Source organism: Nestor notabilis, unplaced genomic scaffold (genome assembly GCF_000696875.1).
Source record: "Nestor notabilis isolate BGI_N333 unplaced genomic scaffold, ASM69687v1 scaffold4609, whole genome shotgun sequence".
Taxonomy (NCBI): Eukaryota; Metazoa; Chordata; class Aves; order Psittaciformes; family Psittacidae; genus Nestor; species Nestor notabilis.
This window is the reverse complement of record NW_009944897.1, coordinates 140,981-166,626: the sequence shown is the minus strand read 5'-3', so window position 1 is coordinate 166,626 and position 25,646 is coordinate 140,981. Positions and strand designations below refer to the sequence as shown.

At 44.5% G+C, this 25,646-nt stretch overlaps 1 protein-coding gene across 1 annotated transcript in view; it reads right to left on the bottom strand.

Moving 5' to 3' along the window:
• Positions 1-25,646, bottom strand: part of LOC104412036 (SH3 and PX domain-containing protein 2A-like) — a gene marked incomplete at its 3' end in the record, with an annotated part of 206,100 nt that overhangs the window by 55,823 nt on the left and 124,631 nt on the right. The window contains exon 6 of the mRNA XM_010022629.1: positions 19,337-19,365. Coding sequence (XP_010020931.1) covers positions 19,337-19,365 — 29 coding nt within the window. The remainder of the gene's footprint in view (positions 1-19,336; positions 19,366-25,646) is intronic.

The following is a 25,646-nucleotide window of genomic DNA, read 5'->3' as shown; positions in this document are numbered from 1 at the left end:
TCTCTCTTCTATTCAATGGGGGTTTCTTGTGTCCTATTTTTGTTTGTTGGTTGTTCTGGGGTTTGTTCTTAACGTGCCCTAAACAATCAGGCCTTTGACTCATCTCCTGGATACTCCTGCACCGCAGCCTGTCAATCTTCAGCCCCCTTCCCATTTACCAAAATACAGGCTGTATTTGCATGCCAGTTATTCTTAGTGGTAAAAGGCAACACACAGCTTGTAGCAACAGGAAAGGGGATTCAGCCCTTCTACCCAACAGGAATCCCCACAACCCTAACAGTGTTTAACTTCAGAGAGAGATGCTCTTGGAGTAGCAGCCCTGAGCTACAAAGCTTTTAGGGACAGAGACAGAAGTTCAATACCACCCATAATAAATTAAAGGAGGAAGTCCAGTCCAGTCTCCAGGTCTTAGCAATGAAGCAGCACTGGCAAAAAGCCTTATAGATTCATAAAATAGTTAGGGTTGGAAAGGACCTTAAGATGATCAGGTTACAACCCCCTGTCATGGCCAGGGACACCTCACACTAAACCACGTCACCCAAGGCTCTGTCCAACCTGGCCTTGAACACTGCCAGGGATGGAGCATTCACAACTTCCTTGGGCAAACTATTCCAGTGCCTCACCACCCTCACTGTGAAGAACTTCTTCCTTATATCTAATCTAAACTTCCCCTGTTTAAGTTTGAGGCTATTAGCCCTTGGTTCTATCACTACAGTCCCTAATGAAGAATCTCTCCCCAGCATCCTTATAGGCCCCCTTCAGATACTGGAAGGCTGCTATGAGGTCTCCACACAGCTTCTCTTCTCCAGGCTGAACAGCCCCAACTTTCTCAACCTGTCTTCATACGGGAGGTGCTCCAGTCCTCTTATCATCCTCGTGGCCTCCTCTGGACTTGCTCCAACAGCTCCATGTCCTTTTTATGTTGAGGACACCAGAACTGGACACAATAGTCCAAGTGAGGTCTCACGAGAGCAGAGTAGAGGGGCAGGATCACCTCCTTTGACCTGCTGGTCACGCTTCTTTTAATGTGGCCTTATTACAGATGATATAAATATTTGGGTTATTGGTACAGTATCATTTCTGTAGTGCTTTCCTGATCTCAGCCAGGTAGCTTTTTTTGTGAAGAGAAAAGCAATTCTGTTGTGTTTTCAGAAAGAGTTTTGAAGCAGGTGACACCCTGCTGTTAGGCCAAGACAGGACTGAAAGCAGAAAGGCAAGGGTTTTCATCTGACAGCTTAAGTAATTCGGAAGACTCATAGCCAGAGAAGTTTGGCCTGAAACCTTGTCCAAATCCAAAAGAATGCCTGAGAATAAAACAAGGTTGAGCACCAAACACCCAGAGATGGCCAGATCATGTGCAAACTCTCTCACACGAGGTTAGCAGCCATGATTAATGTACAAGAAGTTTCTCTGTAACTGAGCATCTGTACACACACTTTCCCAACTCCACAGTACTCATCTGCTCTGCAAGCCTTTCAGTACATAGGCCAGTAGCTTCCTTGAAGAGCATCTAAAAATCTTTCTTGTTATCTTTCTGGCTGCACATGCAGAAATCTGGCATAGATGGGAACTCCATGAACTGCATTTACTCTCTCGTGGTCCCCTGGATTGCTACTACAAGCCAACAAGCACGAGTTGCCACTAAGAAGGGAATATGACCAGAAATCACAGCAGCAGAAAATTAACCTGATGCCTGGATTCATTCCCCAACATAAGGCACACACATTATTTTCTAGCACTTCTAAGAAAGAAGACCTGGATAAGCTTTCAAAAGATGAGACAAATGGCAGCTTTAGGGTAGACTGTGGCTTCCAGCACTGGAGTACGTGTCTGATGCACAGCTAAAACCAGCAGCAAAACACAGCCCCTATGGGGGAGTGTGTCAGGAACCAGCTTGGCCCATGGTAAATGGCAGGCGCGCTCTCAAGTGAGTGCTCCAGTTCAGTTATTCCTTCTTTACAGTCCTCAGCAGCATTTCCAACGAAATCCTGACAAATGGATAAATTTAGTGCTGACCTTTGCCAAGTGGAGCTTGTTAGTCTCAGGATCTTTTCAAATTTTATTTTTGATCTGCTGGGTTTTAAGACAGAGCCAAGAAAAATGAGAGGCAGGAGGGTGAAAAGAAAGAAAATAAAGTGGAGTCCTCTTTCCACTCCTTCTTGGAAAGTTGGCTCTCTGAACAGCAATTCCAACCAACTAGGTTACAGGTAGCAACAGTTAGGAATACTTAAGTATTTTGCACACAAATCTGTTAAACTGCTTGGAGATTTTCACACAGCTGCTAGACATGGTCTTCCACGAGGCTGAAGTCACCTACATACTCTGGCATTTGCCCTAGTCTTGCTCAATGGTGCAATGCATTAACGTTACTCCACGTGGCACAAAGCAGACTCGCCAAGGAACTTAATGGTAATTGAGGTGCCCCAAACTAGTGCCCCACCACTGCACCTCTCAGGATCTGGCTGCATGACACACATCTTTTTCCAAAGCAGGTTATTAAGCCACTTTCAATCCTTGGTTAGAGTCTCCACTTCATGGAGCAGGCATATGCCCTCAGATGGAACTCAGGAAGGATGAAACTGGCTTCTGTTCTAGTCTCTGACCCCCAGCCTCAGACACAGATTTGTACTATGCGGGTAAGGATCATATTCAGATTTATGTCTGCTCCATTAGCCTGACACATTAAGATATATCCCATGGCAGGTCTGGACTGAAGAGTAGCTGTGTTGGAAATGGGAATTATTTGAATGATAAGTAGAATGAAAGGTCATGTGAACTGGAGCAGCATGGGGGGCTAAGAAGCTGCTAGATGTACCAGAAGGCCTCTGAGCAGGACTATGTATCAACACTCACCTTCTTGAGCACCATGCAATGCAATTAATCACTTGTATTTGCCCTATCATCATGCACAGGTTGCTTTTTGAAGCCAAACTAGCAACATGCATTCAGCTAAAAGCAGTCAGCAGAAGGGTACCCCCAGCCAGGTAATTTGAAGGCTTTTTGTCATTCTTCCCAAGTGACACCACCTCTTCTGTCTCCTACTCACCTCTGCTCAGTCTCATTCTGTTTCTCTGTCTGAACTCCCTGGTGACCTATCAACCACCAGGCTCCTGTGACTGAATACTTCACATATTTCTGCACTTTTATACTCAACTACCACCCTGAAATTAAGCCTACTCTGCAAAGATCAGGCAGAACCCCCCAGGGATATAATCAACTCTGTCAAGGATAGCATTTCTGAAATCACAGCAGTCTTGCTTATTAAAAACCTCAGACAAGCAAGCACTCAACCATTGAAGATGGTGAGATTTTGTTCACATATTTTGAACAGGGCATGAACTTGAATATTTACCAAGTCAGGTATGGAAAGCAGCAGGAGTGTCTACAGCTTTCCTTGCCTTGAGACCTACATGTGGCCTTAACCACCTGAGTGACCAGGCCAGCCTCCTGTACAGACACAAGGTCTATGGCTCAAACTTTTCCCCAAGTTTGAAGGAAGACCTCTTCCTTGGTAATTCCACATCAGGTGAAAAATGTTTGCAGAAGAAATCCACTGGTTACTCAGGAGAAGTTCTGATTCTTTATAAGGCTTAGTTTTCTCCTTGTATTGGACTTCTATTCTCAGACTCTGACACATCACCTAGAAGTTGTTTCCTGGCTCCCTCCTCCTTCCCAACATCTTGTGACAAGGAATCTGATGCTCCCGTGAAAATTAGCATCTTCCTCAGAGTCATATGTGTTCTATATAAAACCCTTTGTACTTACTGTGGAAAAGCAAAAGGGCATTTGAGAAGAACAAGCAGCACATAGTCATGTTTCTGTCCTTTATCTTGACCCACAAGATTTCTCACTTCTGCTATTCTTTTCTCCTCCATCCCACATGGGATAGTGAGCAAGTAGCTGTGCAGGTACTCAGCTGTGGCCAGGGTCAACCCTCACAAAAGGGGAAGCTGGTTTGGATCATGGCTTTGAGTTGAACAGGAAGGATACAACACAACAAACTACTATCCACTGCTAGCAGCAACATCAAGATGAGGCAGCAGTCAGAAAAGCAAAGCTCTTCCTTATCAGAAGTCATGCATTGTGAAAAACAATACACAGGTAGACAACAGATCCTGGATATCCATTGTCAGAAACCCACATTCAAGACAACTCCAAAACCACACACAGTTTGAACTACAGGCTTCTCTTTTGAATGGCATGCAGAACACCAAGACAAGAAATTACCTGGAGTGACACTCTTTTTTGGAGTCTCAGACAAACTGGACATCCAAACTTGGAATCCAAGAAGAAGGCAGATATGAAAAGAGAAAGTAATTAGAGAAACAAGAAAACAGTCATATCAGAAAGTTTCAAAGCTGTCTTCGACTGACTTTCAAAGGAATGTTAAGTTTTTCTCAAGAGTGGTGTTGGCATGATGGGGACTCACTTAAAGGTCAAGTCCTAACAACTACCCAGTCAATTTTTCTTTTAATTTTATGCAGAACTTATGAAACTGATCTTTAGTGATCCAATTTTGAGATCTCAGAATAAGATATGCTTTGAGCTAATTCCCAGTAGGACCGGGAATGCATACCAAGAGACAGTTTGACTTATTAAGCCTCAGACCTGCAAAAGTATTTAGCTTTGCAGCTGTTAACAATCCCCAAAAGACCAACAGGCAACTCTCAGAGACTGAGCTTAGTAAACACATGCAAGTTTCTGCAAGCATTTTGTTACCCCCTGGAACAGCATTAAGGAAAATAACAATAGACAAACAATGCTCCATGGAAAGAAGTACAAAGCTCCAATAAAGGTACATTCAAAGTATCACTAGAAATACCATTGTTTTTAGCCTATTCATTGGCACAGAAACCTAGTTAAGGAGAAAGCTAACAGAGTTGCTACCAATAAGGTCAAAAGACTTCCCTCCCCCTCCATGAAATGAGGTGTAAATACTTGGGTTGGGATTCCGGGAATAATCTTCAAATGTTAAGTGCTTGGGTTTGGGCTGTTTTGTTTTTTTGGTTTTTTTTGTTTGTTTGAATACACTGGAAGCATGTTTTAAGAGTTAGCAGGTTTGCCCCCATTTCTAAATAAAAACCAGCAAACACTCCTCTTCTTGGAATGAGGGTGCAGAAGGGTAACTGTTACTTTCACGTTGCCTGGGAGAAGAGACGAGGATAGGCTAAGAATTTCCTGAATTCTAACCAGAAAAATCCAAAATACAATTTGAAAAAACAAAACCTTCACCTGCAATGGGGAACCCAGCCCTGGACCCACCAGTTTAACAGCACAGAAAATGCACCCTTCAGTCACTTGGAGAGAGGGGCAAGCCATATTGGTGGCCTTCTCTGCTAGACTTGGTATTGTCTTTTGACCTGCAGAATATCATCAAGTCAGCCAAAAATCAGTAATAGATTCCTAGTACATACATAACCAAGAAATTGCTAGCATGATACAAAGCATAAGAAACGTCTTTCAAACCTTCCCACTGGAAACCGGAGGTCCAAGAAACACATTACTGCATTTCCTTAGCTCTACGGGAATGGTGAGGTTTTGAAATCCTTTCTTTAAATCAGACACACAATTTTTACTGTGTTAGAGCAAAACTGTAATTCAGATGGATTCAGTATTTCTCTTACTTTTCAATAAATTCTCCAATAGTGCCAGCTTAGGGAAAAGCCTGAAACCTTCCAACCACCTAAGTCCCAAGCCCATGCACTATTGTTTTTCACAATATAGCACAAAATACACCATGGTAAGTTACAATAATTTACTTTGGATAACCATTTAAGACAAAGATAAATGCTTTGCATTGGTAGAGTACAACAGGAAATCATCTGGCAGATTAAATTGTGCTCTAGCTGATGGAGGGAATATACAGCATGTTTCTATTATAGACTACTCAGGGCACGCACGGCAAAGGGCGCGAAGGAGTTGTTGTCAGCAACTTGTCTACTGGCTTTTGAATAGATTTCCACTGCCTTCAGGAACAGGATTATGAATCTCAGTCAGCTGTCAGATCTTTTTCCAGCCAGAACCACCTGAATACGGCAGCGATAAATAAAGCAGATGATGTATTGCAGAAGCAACCGGGAAGATTTCAAACAGTTTGCCCCAATCGAAGCTGGCAGCAAAAGGCTGAAACAGCCAACAATTAAAGATAGAGGGAATGAGCTGTGCTTGACACAAGCTTAGGGCTACCCTGCATCTGTCTGGCCAAGAAGAGAGGGAGTTTAAACTTAGATCCACAGTAGCCATATCTACAGACACCCTGTGCGAGATCTCAAGGAGCCAAACTCACCATAAAAACTAATTCTGTTACATATTAGCCTTGTTTTTAAATTTTTTTTTTTAAAAAGTATTTTTTCTCCTTGCCAAAACCATTGGTCTAAACCCAAATAAAGGGCTAATGTAAGGAGTAACTGGTAAACAATCCCACAGGTCCCCAACATGGGCTTCCCAGCCCAAGCAGCAGCATGAAAGCAGCAGCACTTCTCAGCTTCCCCAGCCTGACAGCAGCCCTATGTGGATGAGGTTGCTTCTGAAGCAGAAGACAGCTAGCTTATTTCAGCTGCTCCTGCACATCTGCTTAGCATTAAACTTCCTTCTTGGGGATTTTTTTCTTTATTCCAAGACATTTCAGCTCTAATTGCTACCAGCTTCTAAGAGTCCCCCCTACAAATAATAAAAATATCATACATTAGTGATGGATTCCACTTCACAGGGAGCTCAAATGAAGAGCCGCAGAGGGAGCCAGGGTATGGGGAGGAGGTCAAAGGCCCCAGAAGCACACTGTGCCCAAGCCAACAGAACACAAGCTTTGAACGGCCCTGGGTTTCCCCTTTAGGACAGAGTTTTACTGGAATTCTGCATGGGGCTTGGAGCTGGTTTCCAATGGGATTGGTAACGGTAAACGAACAAACCCTCGCTTCCTGCCTCTCCTCTCCCCTGTTGCTGCATGGCCAAGCACTGGCTGGTCTCAGATGACTTGGAGGTGGGTGGGTGGAGAAATCTCAGTATTTGGAAGGGAAATTAAAGTTGCCTGCTCAAAGCAAGCCACTCCTAAGGCAATGGCATCCCAATTCTGCCCCTTACACCAGCCCCCACAGCCCTTGCTGCTGGCTTCAGCTGGAGCCAGAACAAACCCCTCTGATCAGAAGTATTTTTAAAAGCTCAAAAGAAACACAGGTCCATAAATTACAGCTAAGCCACAGGGCTGAGGCGGTTGTGAAGAGCACAGAGGAGGCTCCCTTTGGAGCCGTGCTACACAGAAATAGCAACAGAGCAGGCGTGTCACTAGGAACAGCCACTGAACCCTATCACACCCAAGCTGCCAGCACAGAGGTGGGCTCCTCAGGTGGGGAAGGAAAGAAAGGAGCTGGGGGGCAGGAAGGCTTTAAAGACATAATTAAGCTGGTTTCTGTGGTGATAGAAACAAATGAAAAGGATTATTTTAGACTTCACTAGAAGCTTTTCTGCTGCCAGTGAGACTGGTTATTTTGCTGCTCCTCCCACCGTTGGCAAGAGAATAGGCGCCAGACTGCTGGGGACTAACGCTTTTTGCTTGCGACTCACTCATCTCATTGTAGCAGCAGACTATTTGTCTTGTGTGCAGTCAGAACACAAGTGAGCTTCAAGGAAAACCTGCAAAACCTAGAGTCAGTCTGGCATCAAATGCACAAGCTCAGTGCTACCGAAACCCAGGAGATGCCACATTCGTGGTTCACATCAGTACTGCGCATCCAGCTGGGCCCCTGGGCCAGCAGGTGCAGAGAAACTCCTCCACAGGCATTTTAGACGTAGCTACTGATGCAGGTTTCTTTTTGTTAGTAACATTGCTTACAGTGTTCAGTTCAATGTCGAGTCCACTCTGTATTACTGCTGTAAGGGCCAGACGGAACACCCTCCTAAGGATTCAGCGGTTGCACATCACTGGGGCTACCAAAGACCATTATAATAACCTTTTTTTTCAAACTAGTGCCTGTATAGCTGTCTAGCCTGTAAAGCTACATATTTCCCAACAATATTCCTCCAGTAATTATCAGGAGTTGGATAATACTGGTTATGAGTCTCAGCGTAGTTGTCATTCTGGCCATGTAGCCCTTGCCACAGATGATTTCTGTGCATAGCTGAGAAGTTAGTATGGGCCAAAGACAAGTCCCCACAAGTGATCTGGATGCAGCTACCTTGCTTTAAAGGGCAACAGTAGTTCAATTACACAGGCATGACCTGTTCTGTGGAAGTTGCCTTTCACAGGAGACAATAGTCCTAGGCCCATTCAATTAATAAAACTCTTGTGTTCTCATGAAGCCCTATCTTAAACACCACTTGGAAACACTGAAATCTCCCAGCAGCTGTTAAAGTGCACCTTAAAATACTGAGAAAAGGATTATAAGAACAAGTGGCCATGCTGAAGCAATGCTAACATCTGAAAGAGAACGCCCCTTTCCAACAGCAATCAATTCTCTAGATCATTATTCCTGTCCATGAGGAGGTACAGGTGGCTCAGTTATTTAAGGACCACAGTGGTAAGTGCAGCTGATCATTTTGCAGATTCATTTCCCAGACATAAACCCTTCCTGTCTTTATTGGAAGGGTGGAATGAGACTAAGCAATACAATCTTAGGGTAGACTGAAACTATACTGGCTTCCTGGGAAGTCAGTGGTCCACTCCAGAGAACTTCACTGGTGGTCCAGTAACTGGCTGGAGCTGGGGGAACTAAATGCTGCTTTTACTTATCACTGTTCAAATAAAAGGCATTAAGAGAAGAATGGTGGTGTTCTCATCCCTGCAGTGTTATTTGATAAGTCAGCAAGAGTCTGCTGAGCAAGCTGTTCCTTAGAAGTATTAATTTCTTAGAATTGGCCTAGATCCTTGGTCACTAATGTTTGTCACATACGGCAGAACAGAAAATAGAAATTAAGCCTTTATTTCAGTCTAGATTTTGGAGGTCAAGCCTGCCAAGAAGCTGGTCTAAATGAAGTGCCATGTTGTTGTCCTGGGTGCTCAGGTCAGAAACCTTACTGCCTAGAGCAGGTAAAGAACCCCAGGGGGCCAGGCTCAATCTACTCAATCCTTCCTCTGGCTCCTCCAGAGCTTCTTCCTGGGATTTTGTCTCCAATTCTCTCCTCATCACTTCCTTTTTGCCCTCTTCAGATAAGCTAAGGAACAACCTCCTCCTGACAAGGTAAGGTTGGCCATCCATGCAACCAAGAGGAGGAGGCTCTGTGAAGAACCCCAAAACAAACAAAAGCTTATTTCTGCTCCCATGTGCAGCACCATGGTCAGTGTTCCCCCATATCCTGGTGAGACATTTCCAAAGCCTTCACCCCTAGACCCACTGACCATCCTTTGTCAACCTTTCTCAAGGTTACTCTCCTCTAGCCCCTTCCCCTTCAGCTGGGGCTTGCCACTTTGGTTAAATGGGAAGGCAGTAGTCCTGGACTAGGGGAGGGGGAGAGAAATACTTGGTGTTGCTAACCTCCCCCAGGAACAGAAGTGCTTTTATTAGAGAATTACTCTGATACAGAGTCTGCATGTACCTCTACAACGTGGGTGTTGAAAATGCAGATGAGCCTTAATCTGAACTGGAACCATTTTCACACATTCCTGGCTCACACAATTAAGTCATTCAATTAGGCAGAGAAAAACAGATAGCCAGAGAAATGGAAGGATGGCACAGAAAGGTTGCAAGTATTTTGATCTATTCCAAGCACTACTGCTCAAGGCACCCTGTTGAACAGAGCCATTGACGTTTCTCCCTCCAGGCTCCAGAGAGACCTAAACAAAAACAACATTTGTGCCCAGTGCGTGACCCAGGGTGGGCCTGGTCAGCCATTACACTTCTTGGGTACCACAATGACAGGTTTATTCGCTACTGAAATTGCTGGGCAAGCAACAGCCACCCTGTCCCTCACCAGAGCAGCTTAAATAAGCTTTCCTTGCTCTTATGTCTGTAGGATGCTGACACGTTGTGTTTAAAGCAAAAGTGTTTTAATGTAGTTCTTGAAGGAAAACAGAGATATATTCATTTTTTTCCTCAGCAGGAGACTGTTTTAAAATAAACCTCTCATCCTTGCAGAGGTATCTCCTCTTCTATATACTTGAAGCAGAACACCTCCACTCCCCATGCCATCTGTTCAAGAGACAGTGTCCTGATGGGCTACATCTTGAAGAAAAATATTTGACTAGTAGATTATCAAACATGCAAATCCAGCTAAAATGCAGGAGTAAGAGGATTAGCAGCAGGCTTTAAATAAGGGCTTTAATTTTAGTCTTATTCACTGAGTTCAGCCCTATTATGAATAGCTTGTGTAGGACTTGTACTCAGGAAGAGGCACTGCATTTGTGCAGGAAGTGGGGGCAGATGTGCTGAGCCACAATGAGGAGCCCAATGAGGACCTTGCTCTCCTTGGCAAATGTGGCTGCTCTGGGAGCTGCCAGGACTCCTTGCCTCCCCAGCACCAGGCTGCAGACCAATCTCAGACCACTTCCACTTGCCACGTAGCCTGGTGTACGCTAGACCCACACACACTGCTTGGAAAACGTTCACATCTGGCTTTCACGTGACTCAAGCATGCCTCAGAAATTCATCATCTGGATAACTCACTCCTGCAGGGGAGAAATCCACAACTGGGGAGCCCTTTCCTGAGCCAGGACGGAGCAAAAGGATCGTATGCCCGACAAACTGCACAGTGACACGCTCAACAGCTGCATTTCTACAGCCTCATATAGTCCTTCATCCTTTCTAAAAGTACAGATGTAAAGAAAACTTAGTCCCAATTTTCTACTCTGTTCACTTCTGCAAAAGACCATCCTAATCCTATTCACAGACCCAGAAGTATCCAGGATTGTTTAGCTTTTGTTCTGGCAGCCATAGCACATATTAACTCTTTCCACATGGCAAGCAAGGACTGCTTCCCACATGATCACTGTGGTACAGCCCCTGCACATACAGCTTGGTAGCAGTTCCCAGTTTTGCTGGGAAGTGCCTAGAATATCTGAACACTAATCCACATCTACAGCTGTACAAACTTAGAGCATCATCCCTCCAGGGAAAAAAAGTGCCTCCAGCACTGCCCAGGAGGACAGAGAAGCCCCAGCCATTACACTCGGAAAGTCACAGGTACATAAGCACACTAGGATTCACGCATGGCTCAAAGAAAAAGAAAGAGCTAGAGTCAAATTCCAACTGTGAAAAAGTCACACTGCCAAGCACAGACAGCGTACTACAGGATCGGCATGTCCAGGCAGCCTGTTTTAATTGGCAGCAGACTGAGCTGGCCAATCGATGTATACATGATAACTGCTGCTGAACACCTTTATAAGTAATGTTTCCAGCCGTCTCTGGTTAGATAAGCCACTCCATCCAGACTGGTGAGGATTTTGCTTGTCACACAGCCCAGATGCAGACAGAGTGTGACAACTATAAAACCATGCACAAAGCTGGAGGCACTTAGGGAGTGCTATTTTAGGGGTGAGTGCTCTCAATAACCTAAGGACACACACTCTGCCATCTAGGTTTCCTTCTCACGAGAGAGATTAAAGTTTCAGGTGCTCACTAGCCTGAGACTAAGTTATCTGAAACACCCAGGTAAGAGGTCTGCTTCTCTCAGCCAGACCCATCTGTGCTGTGCACAGATTCCTGCAACGGCTGAGGATCATCACCCTCCACTCCAGCTCCCAAGTGCATTTCTCACCTGCCTTATCTAACATGCCAAAATCAAAATCCAATACCACACAGTTCTCTCTGTGCAAGAGAAAACCCACGCAGGCAGTGTTATTACCATCTGTCACTGACAGACAGAGGAGGAAGGCAGAAGAGGAGCAGAAGGAGAACACACAACTCCTTAAATCCATGAGAAATGCCACTACATCCCCAAGGTACCAAGTGCTTTCTCAGTGCTCAGCTGAAAGCTCTCTGAGGCATTCAGAAGGGTGCGTGCTCTTCCGCCATAGCTGTGCTCAAGCCACACCTCATACATGCAGTCCTTCCCTGCCCATCCAGCCTCCCTGCCCTCTCCCCCTGACACAGCACTGTGCACAGCATCGATGCTGAACTGGGAACGGCAAAGAGCACAAACACATTCCTTTCCCTAATCCTGTACCCTGTCCCCACACTTCAGTTTAAAAGCCAAGGAGCAAAACAAAAAACCCACACAACACACAAACAATTCTTCCCTCTCTTATGCTGTTTTCCTCCCACCCCAGCATATGGGCCACCCAGAAGATGACAGCGTTCCTATACATCTAACGGCCACATGTCAGCAGAAAACTGAAGCGGTGCAGAATAAGTCTCCTATCTGCTCTCCTCTTCAGTAGCCTCAGGCAGAAGTCCAAAACATTTTAGTTTAAGTAGTGACTTTAAAAATATGGTGTACAAGGAGAAGTGTGAGATCAGTTTCCTCCTGCCAGAATACCACAGGCTGGGTTTGGAGTGTGGGATTGGAGTGGACAGATTCACATCTTGACTGAAGATGCAGAATTGGGTCACATACACACAGATGCTGCAAGGAATGAAGTCTGCCTGATTTAGCTGATGCTCTTTCTCAAATATACTGTTCTATGCCAGTGCACCTGAGCACAGTGCATTAGCCCTGCTTTGGGAAAAAAAAAAAAACAAACAACGGAGTAGATGTTCCTTCAGTTATATGAAGAACTTTAAAACAGAGATGCTTACTAAAAACATCAGGAAAGAAAATGGCTGTTTTGGGAATTGCTGAATCAGGCAAAAGCCAATAAACTGAACAGACTTTAGAGTTCAGCAAATTGAGGAAGTTTAGCAAGTTGAGAAAGAATAATTCTCCATCATGAGAAGAGGAAGATCCATCTTCAAGGACTGAACTGAGATTATTAACTACCAACGCCTTCCAGAACCAGGCCCAAGATGTACATCCCCACTAATTATATGCTAAGGTTTGTTTGGCCCTTGGTTGCTATGCTTCTGCCTGCTCAATCCTTCTTTTATTACTAAATCTTTTAACCTCCTGCTTAATAAAAAAAAAATAAAAAAATCTATGTGAGAACCAAAATGTTCTGCCAGAAACTGCTGGTTTTGAATTCCATGCAGTAATTAGTAGATACAGCCAAGAAGGTTAATCTCATGGTGGGGGAACAGATCCTGATTTCTGATCAAGAGCAATCCTGTCAGTACATGCTTGTGACGTTACAAAATAGCAGCTGGCAAACTACCTCATCCAACCATCCTCCACCGACAGGCCAAATGGCACCAAGGAGCCAGTCCACCATTGCTCTTTCTGCACTAGTTGTGGAAAACAATGCAAGGAACACAGCACGCACGTGTGATTCATCAGGACACAAACAAGAGCACATGCCTCAGTCTGCAAGGATCATGTCATACCACAGATTTCTTACAAGGATTAAGTCACCAAGCCCAAGCTACGTGGTTTAAAATGTTCCTGGGACCTTGCCACGGGCTTGGACAAACTTAGATCCCCATTCACCACCTTAAAAACCCAAAGATTAGCCTTCCAAACTAAACTTTCCTTTTGGATGGAGTATAGGGAGACAGACTTCAGAGACAAACACCACAATGGCGGAATGACGCAAATATTGGAGTTTAAAAACACGTTCTAGCTTTGCTGCTATCACCTGGGCTCAGATTCATTAAGCAATAACCAACTGCCTACTTCACTACTCATGCACCCAATGCGGATAGCCACATGACATCTGCTGTAGTCACCATCCTGACAGGAGATGCATTGTTTCATGCTGGCATTCACCATGTTAGGTTTTTTTTCCCCTCAACATCTTTAGTGACACACTCTTAAATTTGGCCCCTTTGAGAACCCACTGAAAAGGTTCAGACTTCCTCTGGCCAAGAGCAGAAAACTCAGACAGATTTAACAGTCAACTAAGTTAAGGGATGCCCACAGCATGCTTGCTGTTGCATTCACAGTTCTTCTAATATTAAAAGAACATCAACTATTCCAGATGACATCCCACCAATACTACCACAACCTTAAGGCAAAGTAAAGGCAGCACCGTGCCTTTCTTGCAGAGGTCTATCCTTCCTTCTGCCTCCACTACATCCATCTCACACAAATATCATTAAATATCTGCCAAGGCTGGAAGCTGGATGTTCTATCCTCATCCTGTGCCCATGTGTAGCTAAATGCCTGCTGCAGACCTATGAAGTTCCACACTCAGTTCCACCAACTAAGTGGTGGATATTTCAGTTCTGAAACAGGCAGAGACAGCTTCAGCCGCACTGCCTTGCTGGTACAGCTCACACATATGTGACCCCGTTGAATGACTAAGAAGGGCTAGTGCACACCATTTCTCCATATTGCCCCAAAGCAGGTAGTTTGAACTGAAAAAAGTAAAGTTCATTCATTAAAAAACCCAAACAACCAACCAAACAAAAAACCAAAAACAACACATGCCATGGAGCTGTAAATGCATGCTGGACATATGCAGTATGACAGGACCAGAAAGGTTCAGCTCTGAAGTGATGAATATAGCTCAGCTGCAAAGACAGAAAAAGCCATAGAGGTAAGGCACTTCCTTTTGTAATTATAAAGGAAGCAGGAAAAAAAAAACCAAACCTATCCCTGATAAAGAAATAGCAATTAAGGCATCTCTCTGAAGCTGACAGAGCACACATCCTCAGGTGTGAGAGTGAGGAAGAGGGTTTCCCTAGTAAGGAAGAATTAGGCTAAAGAAACAACTCTTGCTGTCAGCTCTACCCCACAGCCGCAATCCCACGAAGTGATCAGCCAGGAGGGCCCTTGGCATTACAGTGATCTGCTTGTTTCTCACTTCCATCACTGTTGCAACTCTCAACTCTACTTGATTTCCCTTCTGAAGGAAAAAGAGAACATTACAGATTGTTTCTGTAAAGTTGAAGAAGTAGCTTCCAATGGACTCTGAAGTTTTTATTTACTTGCCAGCAAATACATCCTTCCTAGTTTTAGTTTACAGGAGGGAAAGGAAGCAGAGATTGTTGTCTGGGTGCTGCCATATTCTAATAGTCCAAAAATTGGACATGGGAACTAGGTTGAAGGATAGTTCTCTCTGCTGAGGAAGCCAAGCCTCATCAGCATCCTCACTGAGGCAACGCTGGCTTGGACCAAGCTGTTAAGTTAATATTCTAAGTGCTCAATTACAGGGGCTATTTATATAGATTTCAGCTGGCAGACTCAGCCAAAGTACAGCCAGCTTGATGCAGGCAGGATCCGGTCAGCTGAGAAAACGAGACACTGCAGTGCTGATGGAGCCATGAACTTTAAGTTTATTCCCTCTCATTTGGAGGAGCATCCTACCACATAGCAACAAGCTGCCAGAGAAAGCCACTGAGCAGCAGCTTGAAGCCAGCTGTGCCCCCAGCAGCAAGCAGGGCAGCCAGAGCAGTGGGAGTGAGCAAGCAGCAGTGTTTTTTGTTAGGATTTCAGAAGAGGGTGGTCAGCAGTGCTCCCACTGGTGCTGGCTGAAAGCAGTAAGCACAAGGGCTTGGCTGCCTACAAGGCAGGTGGCAGAGATCCATGCCTTAGCTTTGAAAGCAGAGGTAAAGCAGCATCTCTTCTGCTGTGTCTGACCCCACCATTAGCAGGGAGAATGCTCTCAGTAATTGAGGAGCACTGAGACTCAGTGTGGAAAAGCTGCAAGGGTCCCTATTGCCACCAAACACTGAGTTGCAGATGCTTCCTTCAGCTTCGTGACTAGGAATGTGTCAACAACTTTGGCATGAAACCAACCAGGAAAGATTCTCAGCAAGAGAAGGCAAGATCATCCTACTCCAGGACTCTGAAACTTGCTCTAGCCAGCAAGGGTGGGGAGGGAGGAGAGCAACACACAGGGGACATCTTTGGGAAGAAACATACCCCAACTGGTTTTACAACCCACATCAGGATTAGCAGATGTCTCAAGGGTTAATTAGTTCACCAGGCACAGATGGTAGCTGGTAGGGTTTGCGGAGTGGATTAACCTAATTTGTGGTTTGTAATGTACCATGCAAATACCCATTACTAGACTTGCAGCAATTCTGCACTTATTTTGATTTGATGAGAGAAAACCACACAATGGATGCTTGCATAGTAGTGGTGCCTATTTTGAGTGACAAATAAGTTGCTGTTCACTTGGTTAATGTGATCAACAAATTGGAGTCTGGAAAGCAATTCCTTCCTCTTTTGCTACAGAGGGTCTTCGGAAAGACCTAGATGAGACCATTTGTTGTGAATGCACAGAATATGCCCATGGTAACCACTCCTCACAGTTGTACTGAGGTCTCTTCCGCACTGACAGATGGTCATAGAGCAACAATTCAATTGCCTGGTAACATGAAGGCAGCTTTCTGAAGCAGCTCTGAAGCATGTCAAGTAAAGCCCCACAAATCCAAGGTAACAAACAGCACATGTGGCAGTTCAGGCCACAGCAAACATCCATGCCTATGCAGAGCCTCGGTTGCTTCAGTGAAGCTCCAGGTCTCTGCACTGACTGCAGGTCAAAGCATTTATTATTAGATCACATCCAAGCAAAGGACTGCGTGTTTATACAGCTCTTTGCACAAGAGGAGGCCTGGCTCAGGGCTGGCATGTAGAGGTAGCCCAGAGCAGTGCAAGGCTCCCTTCTGTTTTGTTAAGGACATGCCATGCTATTGCATTTGGTTCAGAAGGTCTCAAATGTTTACAACCAGTATCAGCTACAGCAGTAAGTGTTTCCATAACTCCTGTTAAACTCTGAACTTGGATTAATTGTCTGTGCTCTAAGGAGCAAGCACAGGACTAGCTAGACATGCACTCTGGCAAGGCAGAGGTCAGGGTAGAGGTGATATTGGCTGTCAGAGGCATTCCCCAAATGTTTCTGCAACAGGCCATGCTCATGTTGTGCCTGCACATGCCTGAGACACGGCAGCTGTGGGATTCCTGCCGGACAGCGTGGGACAGCTGTGCTCATGCCCCAAAGCCTCCTCCCAGCACATCTTTGGTCAAGGCGGAAGATGTGTTCACAGTCCTGATTTGCTGGGAGATGATTGCATTTTAAAGTGCCTATTTGTCTCTTGTTTAAAGATAGAGTAGTGTCCGCACCTACAGAGGAAACTACATTTCAAAGCTATGTGTTACCTTTAGAAGACTTTCACAGTACACCCTGGAAATTTGTGCTTATTTACCCTATCACTTGTTTGGGTGTCATAAAGCTGGTCTTTGTTAGAGGCTGCAGCTACCAACTCCCTTGGCATATTCCTTCGTTCATTGTGTGCGCACTCCCACAATACCCAGCTCTGAACAGAAGGAAGCATTCCTCTGCTGCTCTAAGATCAGGCAAGAGGATGGCTGGGAACAGAGTCCCTTTATGCAGCTCATTTGGTCAGAGAGCTGCTTCACATTCCTCTTCATACCAGCTAAATGGAGAAAGTATCCCTAAATCCCACTGTTTCCAAGCCCTAGCTGTGCAAGGGGCCAAGTACTAAGAAAGAGAGAAGAGGAAATTGTCCCAAAAGGAGACCTGGCAGCATGTGGAGGTGGGACAGTCAAAGGAGGGAGCCCAACTTGAGCATCCATCCCTCACACGGATGGAGGAACACATCACTTGGCCAGGAGGCCAAGAAGAACCCAGCAGGGCAGCAGCCAAAAATGGCATCTCTGCTACACAGACTCAACTTAATCCCTCTTCCCCTAATGCCATGGTAGATCAGCTCCAACTTCCCTCCAGAGGTACAGGAATGGAGAAGCAGCAGTTTCCTCACACTCCCAAAGCAATCCTCACATCTCTTACAAGATTATTGCAACTCCTGTGCATGTTAACTGGCGCACTGAGCCCAAAGCTCTTCTGGTTTCCTACTGCTATTTTAAGTCACTGCTAAATCAGGTGGCCCCAGAGACTTCAGCACTGTTTTTCAAAGGTCTTTACATGGCCTGAAACCCCCAGCACTCAGGATGTGGCACTTCCCTGGGAGCTCCCACACTCAGTTCTGCCTTCTACAGGGTCACTTCACCTTTATGGTCACCTCCTCTAGAGAAAGTGCTGCTGCCAATTTAAGTCACAGGCCTCCGTGAACAAACACTTCAATAACATTACATTTAGGAGATCCTAGAAGTTGAATCCAGTTAATCTTTGTAGGAAATTAGGAAGATGAAGCATGCTGTAGTTTAGCACATTGGGCCAGCACCTAGTACCATGCTTGCCTCTTCATTACCACAACAAACCTCAGGGAAATTCAGGGAAAGGATACCTAAAGTATTGGCCTGCAAAGGCAATATCCATTTGATGCACAGGACATCAGGGTCAAGCAACAGCTTTGCTTTAGTGCATCAATTAGCTTATTACAGAGCTGCAGCTTAAAAGCTCTCATAATTAACCAACAAATCAATCTAGGCAGTGACATTCATTGGAGACCAGTATGTTACATTCATCTTCCCCTCCTTTCCGAAGCCCAAGCCATTGCAGTGTTTCTTCATCATCTTAAAAAGCAAGAAAAAAACCCTCCTCTCCCCTGTACACAGGCCAGAGTTTTACAGAAGTTGCTATTGGTTTGAAAGTCCTCTCTTTGGATGCCCTGAATACAACTGGGAGCACCCAAGACTCCAAACAAAGTCAATGAGAGTTGCAGGTGCTCCATACTGCTTGGGGGGAAAAAAAAAAAAAAGAAAGAATAAAAGGAAAAAAAAATAGAAGAGAGAAAGCCCTGACACATCCAGCTCAGCACAGCCAAACCCAGAGGCCCATAATTACATGTCCCTATTGAAAACACATCTGTAAAAATCACTAAGAGCTACAAGGGGAGGGGAAAAGTTGGATTTATATAGTTTCAGATCAGGGTTTTATGGGACATTTGAATCCAGGAGCTTAAAAACAAAACACTGAGCTACAGCCTTTGAAGAAGCCCAAACCCAGACACAGGCATTGAAAGCATTTTGCATCAGAAGCTTCACTAGATCCTTTGGAAAAGCAAAAGTAAAAGATTCAGAAGAGAATAGAAAAGCATTCCCTTCCCTCTGGAAAAGAACCCCAGCTCTCAGGCTGCATTTTGACTGTTTGCTCAGGTAAAGAATGACTTAAGAAAAAAAATGGGAGAGAGAAATTTAATACAATTATCCTCTCAGACTGAAGAAGGAGCTGTATAAATACAGTCAGAGGAGAGCAGTCATTTTACCTGCAATATAATATGTGGTAGATTTCTTCTTGCTAGTGCAAAGAGCTGATGCCTACCTCTAGCAGGCTTCAGCAATGAGAAGTTAAACTCCTACACGATTTAATGCCACACAAGATAAAGGGAAGGTTTAAGGGGAGAGGTGTTGAAAAGGGGGTGGAATGAAGGGTTAAGGGAGCACATGGGTAGGTCCTCTCTGTAATCATGCAGTACATAGAAAGCCAGAAAGCCTGGTATCTTACCTGATTTTCTCTTTGAAGATCCATAGTCCCTGAAAAAAAGACAACAACAAATAGACATGGTTAGAGCTGGAAACGGTGGTGATAGAATGGGTGCCTCCCAGATTTCCACCCATATGCTCAAGAGCTCATCCTGTGCACTCCCTCCTTTAAAGAGGAGGTCGGGACTGCAAGGCATTGACAGGCAGGGACCAGGACGGATCCTGAGCAGCACCAGCTCATCAGCAGCAGCAGCTGGGGCTTCTGCAACACCAGGGGCTCCGGGAGCATGTGATCAACGAGACAGAGCAAACCATCCACAACCAGCAAGGCAGGGGAGAAGGGTGTCATTTTTTCCCCTTTAAATTGAGCTATTAAATGCAGAGCTACTGAATTAACCCCTGACATTCCCCTAGAGAGGAAAGGGAATATTAAGTGCTTGATGCAGGGGTGCGGCTGCTACGGGCTTATCTGGCACTGCTTGCAGTCCTCTCCTTTCAGAGGCTGATTAATTTGTGAATAACCTCCAAACCTCTCCTAGTTCTCTCTGACAAGTACTTATCTTCTGCAGGGAAAAACAAAAACAAACCCCAAACTTTGTCCTTTCTTCTTTCCTCCAGGATGGGCAATGCACCCCTACTTTTCTATAGTGATTAAAGGGTGCTGGCACCTTTGCTTGTGGCAGAACAGCTGAGAGCTCTGACAGCTGCTACAGAAGTGGGAAGGAATTATAGAAGGGAGCTGCAACAACTGGTCTTGGATAAGCAGAACTGAGGACAGAAATACTTCACTATGGCTGTGCTTCTTCCCAGCGCTTTCTCAGCCTCTGAGACCCAGCTCTGAAATGGTCTGTACAGGCAAGAGCCTAAGCAATGACAGATTGGGCAGACAGCATCGCTGTGTGGGCACAGTGCCTGTGGCACAGTCACATGCTGTACCCAGAGGCATTAATGGTGGGAAAACCACCCAATGAACCCACTGTAGAGGCAGGCTGTGTTTGCAGAAATCCCACTGCAGGGGCAATTTTAGGATTTGGAGGGGGCAGGCTCTTAGGAGTGGGGTTTTGTCCCTTGCAGCATGCTGTGTATTCCACAGTAATCAGAGAAGGATTATCCTAAACTATGTATTTAATTTCAAGAGAGTTTGGGGAATCATCTAAAGAAAAAACATGTCTTAAGGGCAGAGGTATGTCTACCCATAAATTCTGTTTCTCCCAGCACTTTACTTGGATCCCACGTCTTATATGTCTAGGATTTGCTTCCAGTGACTAGTAACTACTGGGGAAGTTTTTGCACCCTCTTTGGATTTTCCAGTGTCATTTCTTACTTCAATTAAATGGTTGTTTTCTCAGCCATGTCTGCAGTTGTATTTGGTATGAGGATGCTACTGCTCATGAATAGGCTGCTTCTTCTACACAAGATTTCATATGCAAATATAATGCCTGCTATATGGTGCCCAAAACAGAGATCCCTCAGAATGAGACACTGAAGGCACGATCCCCAAAATGTAGTCCTCTGCCCTGGCTCCACTCCCACACCAGCTTGGAGCTTTGTGGTTGCTGTCAATACAGCTCTCTTGGTGTGCAAGTGTCTGTGTTTGGTCCTGCCCCAAAATGCCTCTCTTCTGACAGCGCTAACTGGTGAGAAGGTGAAACCCTGCTGAGATCCCCACATAAAACTTGCTTTAACCTAGTATCGTATCTCCACTGTGCACATTCTTGATGATCACTTTAGTATCTCCTGCATGTCCCGGCTCTCTGGTCAATGGCAAACAGAGTGTCAGCACATGCAGTGACTGTTCACATGGGCCAGGAGCTCTGTCCAGCAAACCTCATCATTGCTTCTCCCATCGCTTGTGCGTGGTGAAAACAAACCTTAAGGTTAGTTTGAAGAGGGAAAAAGCCCCTTACTGACACTGCAAAGTGTACAGCTGAGCAAATTAGGGTCAGCTACAAGAGGACGAAGTAGCAAGTAGCTCTCAGTGATGTCCCTTTGAGATCAGGAGGGTAACTAGCATTAGAGGATAAGGAATGTATTCAGGCTCTTGAAGGCAATTGAACCTACAACTTCTGGTTCCGTTTCTAGTCTTAAGCACATGACCATTCTTACAGAAGAAATGAAACAATTATTACAAAATATTTATTTGAATCCCCACTGCCCCCAAAGTCATGAGGGTTGCTCAAAAAGAAAAAAATAGAAATCCAACAATCAAGTTACTGGGCAAGTTTTCATCTTTTCATCTATTCTTGCTGTAAGTTTTAAAGTCAAGCTTTATCAGCTTCTGATTTTGGAGCTCCTGAAGTCCATGTACCCCATGTACTCCCTGCCTTGTCACTTTTTTGAACACACACATTTCACTTATAAAATCAGGCCAAAGCAGTATCAAATAAAATGGAGCTTGAAATAAAATCCTCATGTCCCCAGTGAAAATCTGAAAGCCAAACCTTGTTCCTCCCAGCAAGGATGGGGAAAAAAAAATTTCTGCTGAAATAGAAAGCAAAGAAGGTACAGCAAATTATATCTCTGGCTGAGTAAAGTGCTCTCTGTATACATACTCTTCTCCTCTTTTCTGCTAATGAAGAAAGCCTGTGCTGCTGCTTTGCAATAGCATCCAAAAAGGAGCCCTGCTTGATTCCATGTTTATTTTTATGTCCTATTATTCTGCATGTGATTCACTGATGTCTTTTCCCTCTCCCAAGTGATGATCTATAAGATGAATACCTCTCAGACTCACTATTTTCAGAGCAGCATTATTGTGAGGCGGAAGTATCTGATTGTGTCTCCAAAACAATTAAGGAAATTAATTAATGGTGTCTCATAACTGTAACAACTTCCAAGCAGATACTCCAATCTTCTCCTTCAGTACAGCCTGTACCTGGCATACTGCTAGCCCTTAAATCAGACAAGAAACCTCGCCTTGCAGAACAACCACCTTTCCGAGGAAAGGCACAATGAATGTCACATCTGCAGCTACACAGGGAAGATCATTTCTCTTCAGCTTTTCCTCTTTTTATCTCTTTATCTTTATAAACACACATATATTTCCATTATTCTTCCATTTCTGTATGAGAAGAGATACCACCATCCTAATTTCCCTTCCAAGCATAGCTGCAAGAACAGCAGTGAAACCAGCAGATCTGAAAATAGCTCTGGCTTGTCCCTTCTTCGTTAGCCAGGATCACTCCATACTGAACAAATTCCTTTCACAAAAATAGTGTATTTCTAGCCTTTTTTGTATCAGAATATGGCAATTTTGTCTAAAGTCTTCCCGTGGGGCACCACCTTTAGCTGACACTGAACTTCATTACTGGCAAGGAAAGCATTTCCTGCTGGTAACGATATTAAAATATCAGTGGTGCCAAGCACATCACACAAGCTGGAAACATTCTTCCTTATCAACAAAGGAGAGGGAGGCTGGATCTCCTTTTTCATCAGCATTACACCAGGATAACATTACTCATTTGAAAACTAGGAATGAATGTGAGAGGAAGACCACAAGCACTACTACAGAGCTGATTGCCTTGTTATCACGTTAAGCTATCCACAGTCAGTCTGGAAATTTGTGAAAGATAAAAATATCTTATGTCATTGATTTTATATGGCACTTGCAATCTAATTTAATAATGAACGTTTTATTAACAATATTATAGAAAAGCTTTATGGCACATCCTTTCTTTAGGGACATACTTGGCTGCTGTATTCAGTGAGTGTTAATAAACATTGATGTATGTTTGTGGCGCGTGTTTTCATCTATCTAAATACATACAGATATACACAAACAAGCAATGGCACAACTGGAAAATTGTTAAACAAATGAGAAGCATTCTGACATTTGCTCAATAAAGCCTAAGAAATGTTCCAAGTGGAGAAGACTGGAGGTGACCAGGTGTGTCTGCGATGGGCTGTGCATATCTCTTTAGCTGAACTTCTAATTCAGTTTGATTTGTATCTGTCCCAGAGGGTTACTCCAGCAAGTCAGCAGAAGCCTCCTGCAGGAACAAGGATTGTTTGCAGAGCAACACTGCATCAATAGAGGGGCTACAAGGATGCAACTTGGCTCCTGCTTAGCTCCCCCTCAGAACTGATGTACTCAGTCAGGGGACTTCATCCCTGCAGTAGCCACGATGCAAAGGCTCTATTAAAAGCTTCTCATCAACACTGTTGATGCAGTGTTGCCACACGGCAGCAGACCCAGCAAGCTCACTCTGTGGGATTCCTCCTTTCTCAGATATGTCACCTTTTAGCCCGAGGCCTCTTGCCTGCCAGCAAAGCAAGGCTTGGCTTCAACTCATTTAGCAAAGTTTTCAGACAACTGTGAGTTTGAACCATGAGAGAAAACAGCGCCTGCAAAGCATGAGGAGCTGTCAGACCCACGGAGGAGAACGGCTGGGGGAGCTGCACAGCAGACATTTCATCAGACGAGACAGAAGCTAAAGGAAGAGTAAATCATCTTTCTGTCTGTTTCTCGGTGTTTGCTGTCCAAAGGAGATGAGACAGTGACAAACCCTGAGTAATGGAGGTTAATCTGTGTCCTCTAGAGTATTTTAATACATAAATTAAAATTGTTCTGTATTTGTTGGCTTTTGCTAATTCATGTTTAAATACATTGTATGTGTTTATGTTCCCATGCTCCTTAATTCCTAAAAGTCTCCAGTGGTGTGGGCAGGCTGCAGTGGAGATGTATGACATTTCAAACAAACAACTCAGATTATCATTTAATCGCCAATGATTTGCCAGGCAGATTAAAAGCACAGAAGTGTTTTAACAAGGAAGTTCAATCTCTCTTTCCCAACACTCATACTATCCGCAGTCAGTAATGAAGACGACTTTTCCACAAACTATTTTTCTTAGCACTGCTATCAGATTCTGTGGCAGTGTTTTTAAAGTAAACCAATACAAAAATACTTTGCCACTGCTCTTTATGCATACAGAAACCTGAGCCTTGAGAATATATTTGCATCTTGAAACTTCTAACTGATTTTCCTCAACAGCCAGACTGATGTTTTCTATTTGAGACAAGGCACAATATCAAGCAGGGCCAAGAACTGTCACTAGGTGCCTACCTGTCACCAAGGCCTATGGCTGAACATGTAACACTATACAAACAAACAGAACATATATGGAGAATGCAAGGTTAAAATTTGCATTCAGGGTACTCAAAGTGCAAAAGTTTGACCATGTGCATGAAGGTATCTTCATTCCCACTGAGCTTTGAGACTTGTATGACACATAATTAAGCAAAATTAACTCTATACGTTATGCATCACGAATACAAACACATGGTTGCGTACAGCTATACATTTTCCCCTTTCAGCACTCCAGCCTCTGCAATCATAAAAGCACAGCTGATCTCTTTGCTGAGCCAAATAAACAGATGAAGGCTTTTTTCCTCTTTTTTTTTTTTTTTTTAGAAAATATTCTGCTCATTTCCTGATATAAATCGTTGCTTTGTGGAACCCTCTCGAACATGAATCTGTCCTTTCTGAGCAGAGGTCGAGCTTTCCAGCCCTGTCAGAAAGGGCCCCATTGTGGCGGTCCCAAGATTCTAGAATTCCTTGCCGAGAGCAAAAGGGACTTGAGGGGCAAGAAGAAAATCTGGAGACCTGACTTCAAACCCAGGCATTTCTTGCTGTCTGGAAGCAGTGTCTGCTTGCTGCTAAGAAGGACAAGCCACTGTTGTGCAACCAGCTCCTTAAGAGAACAGAGACAACAACACAAAAGAGAACTTTGCCTTCCTGCCACCTATCTGTTGTCTTCACAGTGTGGCTGTAATGCTGGCATAGAGCAAACAGCAGAGCTTCAGATAGTACATACTTCTGGTTAGGTTGCAATGATTTTCTCTGCATCATATAATGGTGGAACAGTTTGGTTTACCAGGACCCTGCTGGAAACCCTGATCCCTGGCAGTGTTCAAGGCCAGGTTGGACTGAGTCTTGGGTGACATGGTCTAGTGTGAGGTGTTCCTGCCCATGGCAGGGGGGCTGGAACTAGATGATCTTAAGGTCCTTTCCAACCCCAACTATTCTATGATTCTAAGATTTAGTGCTGACTTCTGACAGCTTCCTTGAACCCAACAAAGTAAAATTCAACCCAAGTTCTCTCTGAGAAACCCCAAGCACAACAGTGGAAACATGTAAGTGCAGAAGAGATCTTCCCTATACCAGTAACCTTAGCTTGTACAGAAAAGCCAAGATTGGAAGGAGATGGACACTGCCTCCTCTCCAGCAATGTTTCCTGCACCTGGATCCAAGGATTTTGCCACTGAAAGGGTAATCAGACATTGGAACAGCATTCCCAGGGAAGTGATGGAATCACTGGCGCTGGAAGCGTTCAAA